The sequence below is a fragment of the Lampris incognitus genome, chromosome 8, assembly GCF_029633865.1.
Source record: "Lampris incognitus isolate fLamInc1 chromosome 8, fLamInc1.hap2, whole genome shotgun sequence".
Classification (NCBI taxonomy): Eukaryota; Metazoa; Chordata; class Actinopteri; order Lampriformes; family Lampridae; genus Lampris; species Lampris incognitus.
Window position 1 is genome coordinate 3,201,514 of NC_079218.1, and position 11,880 is coordinate 3,213,393.

General features: G+C 47.3%; 1 protein-coding gene across 2 annotated transcripts in view; it reads right to left on the bottom strand.

The window, feature by feature from the left end:
* Positions 1 to 3,641: 3,641 nt before the first annotated feature.
* The window catches only part of opcml (opioid binding protein/cell adhesion molecule-like), a 400,654-nt gene continuing 392,415 nt past the window's right edge, over positions 3,642 to 11,880 (bottom strand). For both annotated transcript variants that reach the window (XM_056284683.1, XM_056284684.1), the window contains 4 exons: positions 7,532 to 7,669; positions 6,826 to 6,946; positions 5,644 to 5,795; positions 3,642 to 3,993 (listed from right to left, as the gene is read on the bottom strand). In XM_056284683.1, coding sequence (XP_056140658.1) covers positions 3,893 to 3,993; positions 5,644 to 5,795; positions 6,826 to 6,946; positions 7,532 to 7,669 — 512 coding nt within the window. In that variant the 3' untranslated portion in view covers positions 3,642 to 3,892. The remainder of the gene's footprint in view (positions 3,994 to 5,643; positions 5,796 to 6,825; positions 6,947 to 7,531; positions 7,670 to 11,880) is intronic.

Genomic DNA, 11,880 nt, shown 5'->3' on the forward strand with positions numbered 1-11,880 from the left:
ATTTTGAGCATAATATCAATGAAAATGGCTCATTCTTGAAAAGAAAAGAAAGTGAAACTAGACTTTTTTTTCTCTCTCTAGATGTCACGTGCAAAAATACACCTTAATTATATTCCGGTATCAGATTTCATTTTAATAGAGATTTAAAACAATATGACTCAAGCTTACTGACATCAACAATATATCATGTTCATCAATCTGGGACAAGGGTCAGAGCGACCCCCAGTATGCGTTTGTGCAGGCAACAGAGTCTTACCTGGTTCTTCACAAGCTTTCAAACGCTATATCACACCCTGTGACAAAGTATGCAACTGACTGACTGGTTCACCATCATTACAGACAGGTAATGTTAACATCTGAGTACCACATAAGCATTTCCACTTACATCAATGTAATCCCTGTTGTTTTAGCTTGAAGACACTTCTTACTCAAAGGTATACACAGGAGTGAACTGGAGTATAGCAGAACATCACATCATCAATCACTTGTGTTGTATGTGTATTCTTGTGAATGAAACTATCATCAGCTGAGGCAGCCTTAAACATCTCTTGAGAAAGCATTCACCAAATCAGAGAAAAGAACAATCATAATTATCTGCTGAGGTATGCAGTTAATTCTGGGGCAACATTTTAATGAAGGTTAAAGGTATACTTGTGCAAGATGTTCACCTCAGTCTAGGCTGTTTTGGACCCAGTGAGTGTGGTAGCATGTTTGTGGAGTGAACCTCAGTCGGACCCCCCCGGTTCGCTATACCGGGGCCTGCACTCAGCTTTCTGGTTCAGAATGTCAGACCATACACTAGCTCCTCCTCTGAAGCTCACCCCAATTTCAACCAGCACAAGCCCGCCCTGATTCCCTTTAGAAGCGTTCAAGTGCGCCCATTTCAACAAAAGAGGCGTGCGAGTTATGAGGCCAACTGAAGAGAAGCCTGTCGTTAGACTGAAAAGCCTGGCATGCACAGCCCCAGAAAAAACACGGGAGGGGTGGCAGGTCGAGCATGGTGATCAACCGTCTGCAAAGGAGTGTTAGTGCTGCCTTGATGGCCACTATTCACTACCAGTGCACTGGTAATTGGCCACTTAATTAGCACCCGTTCCACTGCCAAAATGCAGCACTACAGCTGGCTGGTATAGACATGAACAATCAAATTTTATCGCCAGTTGCTGGCCAATTTTCAGCCAAAGTAATCGATATAGGTGAGCCCTACCTCCTCCACAATCAACACATTTCCACTGTCTCCCCCAGTGAATAAGAGTGTCTCCCTCGTTTGCAGAGAGAGACATCATAAGTGTCGACCTTTCTCCCTCGGCAGTGTGTTCTGCTCGTTTTCTGAGAGGCATGTGTGCAACCCCGCTGGGAGAGGGGATGGATGGGGAGGATGGAGTCAGGCTCCGTTTTAGCTGTGATTAAAGGTAAGACTCTGCAATGGTGTGAAACAGCGGCCTCTAGGAGCACGAGGGCCGCTGCTTTATGGCACTCTGCTGGAATTGTTCTGTGTTGGTCTGAGGTCTGATGTATGTCTGAGTTGAGTGGGAGCAGCAGCAGAGGGGTTGTGGGAGTATAGGAGGACTCTTCAAAATGGCAGGCAGAGGAAAGCGTGTTTGTCTGAAAGCCTACGAGCTCGTGACCACTCTCGTCATTGTGTAATGCCGGGTATGCTAATGTCCGATATGTTGAAACCAAGAGGACTCGCATGTTGTGTGGAGTGCGGGGAGCTGTGTCGAGGGTGTCTGGCTGGGAGGGCCGGCGTTGGATTGGCTGGGGGAGCCTGGTCTGCTGCATCCGGTGGGCCCAGGGACCACGGCCCCTGCCAGAGCTGCGCCCGGAGGAAACACTGAGGGTGGTCTGGCAGGACGCGGAAGCGGGTCAGGCTAAGCTAACTGCTGGCCCATGCAGACCAGCAGTTCCACAGTTATCCTGCGTTCCTTCTCTTGGACAGTGATTCTTTTGCAGTTTGATATGTGTGTTCTTGTAGTTTTTGGATATGTGTTTTTGTCTTTGGGTTGCACTGCTGTGGGCTGGGGGGAAACAGCATTTCCTTTCATTTCATGTACTTGTGTACATAAAATGAAATGAAATGACAAAGTGTTCCTGATTCCTGATGTGATGCTGTGTTTGAAGCATTTTTAGTGGACAGCTGTTATTGGACCTGCAGTCCGTAACATGGCCAGCTATTGCTTGCTAATTTCAAAAGTATGTTCAGTAATGGGCGTACAAACACCGATTTACAGACTTGACCCTAACATCCGAGTCAAACGTAGTTCTCTGCCGTTGGACGTGTGTGCTGGTTTCGAAGTGTGAGGTGCACTGAGAGAGCTGTTGAGGGTGGTGGTGGTCTACCTGGTGGCTCCACTCAACAACAAAATGTTTCTGTCAGCCATCATGAAATACTTTGGAGGCCGCTGTTTCACACCATTATTACATATGCTACCTTTAAGATTCCTTAATTACACGTTCGTTAGTGTCAATCTTCCACAGTATACCTTTAATAACACATTCATAACACCTTAAAACAAAAGCTGCAAGGTAGCTACATGGCACATTCATTAAAGTTGGTTCAACTCTTGTTTCTTTTTAACGCAGTGTTTATGCATCAGTGCAGCTTGGATTCGCAAGCGTGTATGAAAGCCAAAAAAATGAAAATAAATAAAAAATATTTTTTGCTTCTCAACTATTCAAAGAAGTTGCAAATCAAGGCAATTTATTCCCCCTTACTGGGGCGGTCATATGCATCACGACACCCAGCGCCGGTGTAGTACAATACAACGCGGGTTGTGTGGTCGGATAACAGCATGTCTAGCTGTGGGTCTAACTAAATCACATGACAACTTGCTGCTACTGCAGGTAGCTGCTTAATAGTTTTGCTCTGCAGTTACCTTGGCATGCATAGTTGGTGTTGGTCAGTACCTGTAGTCCAAAGCTCTGAAATGACCGGCGCTAGTAACCGTTTGTCGTGAGGTAAAGGGTCAGACCATGACGGAACTACAAGGTCTTGTAGGTTTGCTCACCCACGAAGCCAAACGCACTTAAGCATGCCTGCTAGCTCTCCAGATGAGGTCGATATAGCACGAAATGAAACAGTTTTGATAAAGCTGACATCTAATTTGATGTAAGAGTTGAATCAGTTCAATCACATTTGTCAATGTGCTATAAAGCTGCTTTTAACTCCGTCTAGGTGTTACAAATATGACCGCTGTTAAGTGGACTTATTTAGAAAACAGCTGAGCTGGAACTCTGCATACATTTGCACGTTCTACACATACAACAATGGAAATAACAATTCTCAGAATTTTGGATGCACTATGTATGCTGTAGGACTTCGCCTGAGAAATTATAGTGTGCTATTTATTTATATTTACGAACTTAATGTGGTTTATAATGAATGACTTCATATTCTGTTGCATACAACTGTAAAAATACAGTAAGTTTCATCAATCACATTGCATGTTTTCCTTTTTTGTCATTTAAAAAAAGCTCATGGTATCTTACAGAGATCGAACAGGACGTGACACACTAGTAATCTGAATTAACACTTCAATATTGGGCAAAAAACAGTCAACTATCAACAAGTACTTTAACTTTTTGTTTTTTTTCCCTTGTTTACATACAAAAAAAGGTTGGAGAAACACAAACTCAGTAGTTCTACCATCAATCATCAATTAGTGCATGATTCAATTTTCTCCCCTCCCCACTTGGACTCATTTCACCTCTTGGCGAACGGAGCACATACCCCAGCTTAAAGCCAGAAAGAAATTAAAAAAAAAAAAAAAGGGAAAAAAAAAGAAAAAAAGGTGAACCACTGGCATCCTCCATTTCCCTTCTTCTTATCGGACTAATAGTCTGTTGTTGCTGTTCAATGCTGAGAGAAGCTTGAAGGTGGTCACATTTCACATCAGAACTTGAGCAGGCATGATACGGTTACAGTCAGCAGGAGGCAACAAGAGCAACGGGGCAATAGAGATGCCTGATTGACATCATGCATCGCACCTGGACCTGTAGGGCGATATGTTTTAGACAGAACAATTAACAAAGCTCGTCCACATATACTGCATATACTGCATTACCGCATAACCTGGGCTGGCTGTCATGGAGACGTTTTTGTATTTTTTTTCCTGTTTTTCTCCCAATTGTATCCGGCCAATTACCCCCCCCCCCACTCACCAGGGGGACGTAGCGCGTGGGAGGACCACGCTATTCCCCCCAGTTCCCCCTCCCCGTGTTGGTAGGCAACAGAATAGACCGCTACGCTACCCGGGCGCCTCCGCTGTGATGGAGGTTTGATTTAAGTAAGGCAATCCATGAATCAGAAGGTCTTATCCACGCCACCCTTTCCATTTCACTGCAAGTCATCCGGAGTAAAAGGTTCAGTCCTGCCACCAGGGTGGAAAAAGACGGCGCTCTTCATCCCTTAAAGGTGCAGTCAGTAAAATGTTTCTCTGCTGATCACTGTTTCCAGCGTCAGCAGATGCTCCTTTTATGGCCCGCAAGTGACGAGGCTAATAAGGCTACGAAGAGCTCATAATTTTACCGTCTTCCTAATGCAGACATCCAGGGAACTGTCAAGTTAGGAGGTAACTGCATGATTCTGTAGAGTACTGAGTACTGCAGAGTATTCAGAACTATACTATACAACACTGTGAGAGGTATAATGGATCACATTAGATGACACTGCTGCCTACCTGTCCAACATTAGCACGGCCAGCCTGGCATCAGTTTTTATGCCTAGTCATGACGTTTTCGCCCTCGTCTCAAAAGTAATAATTACGTTTGTTCTACTTTTGGAGGGGCATTTCTCATGTGATCTTTACGCTGGATGAAAAGGCTTTTTGGATTCCTCTGTGTGGCGCTGCAAAGCTCCCTTCTCATATTGAAAAGTCGAAACACGCAGTGGGACGAATGTGTGGGGACACGTCGTTTTGTAGAGGTACATTTTAGATTTTTGGGATTTTGAGATACTTTATTGATCCCCGTAGGGAAATTCCTCTCTGCATGTAACCCATCCTAGCTGTGTAGCGAGGAGCAGTGGGCAGCCGCCGTGCAGCGCCCGGGGACCAGCTCCAGTTGGTCTTGCCATGCCTTGCTCAGGGGCACAGACCCGAATATCAACCCTAACATGCATGTCTTGTTGATGGTGGGGGAAACCGGAGCACCCGGAGAAAACCCACCGCAGACATGGGGAGAGCATGCAAACGCCACACAAAGGATGACCTGGGACGACCCCTCTAAGGTTCGAAAACCCCGGGGTTCGACCCCAGGACCTTCTTGTTGTGAGGGGACAGGGCTAACCACTGCACCACCGTACCGCCCAAAAAAAAAAAAAACGTTGGGTGGGGACCCCTCGACTGGTTTGCCAAAATAAAGAATTTAGGCCAGAATGCAAGGCAGAAATCTCAGCACCTGACAAAGCTACAAAGCTATCGTTCTGCAACTGGTTTGCTATTGACAATCCCACCCCTCAAGTACATGATAGCCATTTCATGCTATGATAGTCAACATTTTACTGGTAGCACCTTTAAAAAGCAAAAAGCTTTATATTATTTTTGACTCGATGGTTCAGCAAGTTGTGAATAAAATGCAGAAATTAAAAGTAGAACCCCTTACCCAAAACAATATTTTTTCTTAATCGAACATAACATGACTTACCATAAAGGATTATGCTGGCATTGGTGTTTCCCATGGCATTCATAGCCACACAGGTGTAGTTTCCGTAGTCTTCTTCCGAGACATTGAAAAAGACGAGCATGGACTGTTTACCCTGATTCTCAATCTTCACTCCATTCAGTCCGTTGAAGAGCCTGCAGAAAGGAAGTAGGCGTGTTCAAGGTTTTGCATGTGAATTGCTGTGTGACTGAGCCTTTTTCATGCACCCGGGTGTACTTTTCTTTCTTGGACCTTCATTTTCCCGTCATTATCAAACGTTTGTGTTGGGTGTTTAGAATTTATCCCTGCATGAAAATAGATGAATACGTTCTTGACCTTTGGGATGTGATGTTAATGTAAGTTGAAACTAATCAGTCTGGAGAGCTGCATCCCCCCTTCTTACAGCCAAACTGCTTAATACAGCTCGTCGGTGTACTCAAGCAAGCCGTTGCATTTGTGCACCGTGTGCAGTAGTGTGGTACAAACTAATACCGTGTGTATTAGCACTGGTTGCAACCTCACTATGTCACAGCCACTATTTCATTGCCTCGTTCTGTGTTTCATTGCGAATGCTTGTCACTTACACCAGCGTTCTCCATCTCTCTTTTTTCTTCCCCTTTTCCCCTTGAGGGACAATTTTGTTAGAGGGACAGACAAGCAGTGGCGCTGTCTATGTCAAGGACCATTTAACACCACAAAATACACTATGTTTACATCAGCGTGCCCGCTCAGAGGCTGCTCATAAACATCTGAGCAGTCTCCAGCCTTGTGAGGGAGAAAAGCTGCATTGCACTTTAATATCCGCTAACCCCGCAGCAATGCACCCCATTGATTCAAACCAATTACGGAGGACGAGTAAGAACGCCCGCCTTCAGCAGCTACGGCTGTTCTGCAAACGCTCTTACAAGAACATTTTGTAAAAGTGAATTTCATTGGCTAAATTAAAAAAATACAGGAAATTATGAATTACTATATCATAACAAAGCCAGAATCTGATTTTGGAAAAAAGAACAAGTTGAAAGCAAAACTTCTTGTAACTGGTATCTTGTAATGACTTTCTGAATATATAAGCCAGCACGCTCCCTGCTTTTATGAAGCAAGCACTATAGATCTGAAGTATCTGTGATGTTAATCTGAGTCAAGTCCAGGCCAATACAAATCAAATCTCTTGAAAGGGAGCCTTGCCTGCGGTCGTCTTTGTACCACTCGAAATCCGCTCTTGGGACAGCAGATGCCTCGCACTGGAGAACCCCTCTTTGTCCAACTGGAGTACCTGTACCTCTCGCTTTTGAAATAAATGGAGGATCTGTGAATTGGATCATAACATACTAAATTAGCTTCCATTGTTATTTGATACAAAGTAATTTCCACTAGAAGAGGTCACAAAAGATGAAAAACTGCAGGGTTTCTGCACACCACCTCCATACAGCCTGTTGTGTATCCCCCCCCTCCCCCTGACCCCACCCTTTTTCTCCCCAATTGTATCCGTCCAATTACCCCCCTCTTCCGAGCCGTCCCGGTCTCTGCTCCACCCCCTCTGCTGATCCGGGGAGGGCTGCAGACTACCACATGTCTCCTCCCATACATGTGGAGTCGCCAGCCGCTTCTTTTCACCTGACAGTGAGGAGTTTCACCAGGGGGACGTAGCGCGTGGGAGGACCACGCTGTTCCCCCCAGTTCCCCCTCCCCCCTGAACAGATGCCCCGACCGACCAGAGGAGGCGCTAGTGCAGGGACCAGGACACATACCCTCATCCGGCTTCCGCCCGACCAAGCCAGAGGTAACACGGGATTCGAACCCGAGATCCCCATGTTGGTAGGCAACGGAACAGAGCGCCATGCCACCCGGACGCCCCAGGCTGTTGTGTATTTAGGGTTGTTGTGGTTCTTACAGTTGACGGTGACTTGCACGGCCCTGGCGTCAGGAGCTGAGATGTCGTTGGAGGCAATGCATTCGTACAACCCTGACTGCTCTTTGGTGATGGCTTTCAACTCCAGGTGCTCCCCCTCGCTGAGGAACTTACGCACGCCTGCGAAAAGAAACGGGGCAGAGTGCATCAGTACGTTAAACTCTGTGGTACCCCCAAAAACACTAAGATACAAATGGGAAGGATGTTCCAGCACTTGGATAATTAGTACTCAAGAACCCCACATAATTTGCATGAACCACAAAGTCAGCGAACACAAAACGATCATTTCCCAGTACAGGAAGTGATCTGTGCTTCCTTTCCTCGCGATAAACATTAATTCAATACAAAATAAGAACATGTAATTACACAAACACCTTCGTTAAATGAAGTGTTCTACACGGGTGTACCGTCGTGTAAAACACCGGCAACACCAAACGGACAACGGCAGCACAACGTGTCAGACTGCCCAGTTTCCAAAGACCTAGAAAGCCAGAGAGCTCAGGGCTAATTATTCCGAGGAAAATAAAGGTAATTGCATTGAAACAAGCTCACTTGAGTAACACAACAAATTACCTCTGACTGTAGTGATGTTAAAAGCATGCTCTAGTGACAGGAAGACCCTGAGCCACGGCGGCGTGGGTGGGGAATGAATAGCAGCACTAATCCCAATCAGCAGAAATGTCAATCCGGCAATCTCTCTGCATTTGCATAACATCATTATGTTTTCTCCAAATCCTGAGCTGCAGATGCTATTGCTGCTGGCTGGGGATTCACTGTAAAAGGTTGTGGGCAAGGCATAATCAGCTCGTTGCACATAAAATACTCTGCGAAGCACACCGGGAACTGCTAGCACAGGTACCTGAACATTTTCCTCACAGATAACTATATTAGGCAGACTGAGAGCCACGGAGGGGTGTGGAGTTACTCGCCATTACTTTATTAGTTTACCATCACAGGGCATGGCTGCTCTGATGACGGCAGAGGGGGGGTAGATTTACTCTAGTGACGGCAGAGGGGGGGGGTAGATTTACTCTGATGACGGCAGAGGGTGGGTAGATTTACTCTGATGATTGCAGAGGGTGGGTAGATTTACTCTGATGATGGCAGAGGGGGGGTAGATTTACTCTGATGATTGCAGAGGGGGGGTAGATTTACTCTGATGATGGCAGAGGGGGGGTAGATTTACTCTGATGATTGCAGAGGGGGGGTAGATTTACTCTGATGATGGCAGAGGGGGGGTAGATTTACTCTGGTGATGACAGAGGGGTGGGTAGATTTACTCTGATGATGGCAGAGGGGGGGTAGATTTACTCTGGTGATGGCAGAGGGGGGGTAGATTTACTCTGGTGATGACAGAGGGGTGGGTAGATTTACTCTGATGATGGCAGAGGGGGGGGGTAGATTTACTCTGATGATTGCAGAGGGCGGGTAGGTTTACTCTGATGATTGCAGAGGGGTGGGTAGATTTAGTCTGATGATGGCAGAGGGGGGGTAGGTTTACTCTGATGATTGCAGAGGGGGGGTAGATTTACTTTCAACCGCCTGATCAACTGTCCCCGTTCAACGTGCAGTCAGCATTCTTGTTACTATGATGCATTTAAGTTACTTTTGATTGGCTGGGCTCCAATCAGAAAGATAATTTGGGACATCTTCACCAGCGGTAAGTGTGACCATTTATGCCCCGCGGCTCTGAGAGCAGGATAAGCGGTTCGGGTAAGGGATGGATGGCACTGTGAAAATGTAAGAATACTTTCCTCAACTTTATGCTTATTCACACTCACACTCACCTCAACACGATTTGTTGTTGGACCCCCCCCCCCGTCTCCCCAACTGTACTTGGCCAATCACCCCACTCTTCTGAGGCGTCCCGGTCTCTGCTCCACCCCCTCTGCTGATCCGGGGAGGGCTGCATACTACCACATGCCTCCTGCCATACATGTGGAGTCACCAGCCGCTTCTTTTCACCTGACAGTGAGGAGTTTCACCAGGGGGACGTAGCACGTGGGAGGATCACGCTATTCTCCCCCTCCCCCCCGAACAGATGCCCCGACTGGCCAGAGGAGGCGCTAGTACAGCAACCAGGACACATACCCTCATCCAGCTTGCCACCCACAGACACGGCCAATTGTGTCTGTAGGGACGCCCAACCAAGCCGGAGGCAACACGGGGATTCAAACCGGCGATCCCTGTGTTGGTAGGCAGTGGAATAGACCACCACACCACCCGGACGCCCCCCCCACCTCAAGTTGTTAAATGAATATTGTACCAGAGTTCAACTAAACAGTTTGAACAACAAGTTGGAACACAAACACAATGTTCACCAGACGCCAGAAGGGGAAGTGCTGCTCCCACACAGCAGCCAGTACACACCACGAACAGCACACACCACGAACAGCACACACCACGAACAGTACACACCACGAACAGTACACACCACGAACAGTACACACCACGAACAGTACACACCACGAACAGTACACACCACGAACAGTACACACCACGAACAGTACACACCACGAACAGTACACACCACGAACAGTACACACCATGAACAGTACACACCACGAACAGTACACACACCACGAACAGTACACACCACGAACAGTACACACCACGAACAGTACACACCATGAACAGTACACACCACGAACAGTACACACACCACGAACAGTACACACCATGAACAGTACACACCACGAACAGTACACACACCACGAACAGTACACACCACGAACAGTACACACCACGAACAGTACACACCATGAACAGTACACACCACGAACAGTACACACACCACGAACAGTACACACCACGAACAGTACACACACCACGAACAGTACACACCACGAACAGTACACACAGTGAACAGTACACACCACGAACAGTACACACCACGAACAGTACACACCACGAACAGCACACACCACGAACAGTACACACCACGAACAGTACACACCACGAACAGCACACACCACGAACAGTACACACCACGAACAGTACACACCATGAACAGTACACACCACGAACAGTACACACACCACGAACAGTACACACCACGAACAGTACACACACCATGAACAGTACACACCACGAACAGCACACACCACGAACAGCACACACCACGAACAGCACACACCACGAACAGTACACACCACGAACAGCACACACCACGAACAGTACACACCACGAACAGCATGAACCACGAACAGTACACACCACGAACAGTACACACCACAAACAGTACACACCATGAACAGTACACACCACGAACAGCACACACCACGAACAGTACACACCACGAACAGTACACACAGTGAACAGTACACACCACGAACAGTACACACCACGAACAGTACACACCACGAACAGTACACACCATGAACAGTACACACCACGAACAGTACACACACCACGAACAGTACACACCACGAACAGTACACACACCACGAACAGTACACACCACGAACAGCACACACCACGAACAGCACACACCACGAACAGCACACACCACGAACAGTACACACCACGAACAGCACACACCACGAACAGTACACACCACGAACAGCACGAACCACGAACAGTACACACCACGAACAGTACACACCACGAACAGTACACACCATGAACAGTACACACCACGAACAGCACACACCACGAACAGCACACACCACGAACAGCACACACCACGAACAGTACACACCACGAACAACACACACATGAACAGTACACACCACGAACAGTACACACAGTGAACAGCACACACAGTGAACAGTACACACCACGAACAGTACACACCACGAACAGTACACACCACGAACAGTACACACCATGAACAGCACACACCACGAACAGTACACACCACGAATAGTACACACCACGAACAGTACACACCACGAACAGCACACACCACGAACAGCACACACCACGAACAGTACACACACCACGAACAGCACACACCACGAACAGTACACACACCACGAACAGCACACACCACGAACAGTACACACCACGAACAGCACACACCACGAACAGCACACACCGCGAACAGTACACACCACGAACAGTACACACACCACGAACAGTACACACCACGAACAGTACACACCACGAACAGTACACACCACGAACAGTACACACAGTGAACAGCACACACCACGAACAGTACACACAGTGAACAGTACACACCATGAACAGCACACACCACGAACAGTACACACCACGAACAGCACACACCACGAACAGTACACACCATGAACAGTACACACCACGAACAGTACACACCACGAACAGTACACACCACGAACAGTACACACCACGAACAGTACACACCA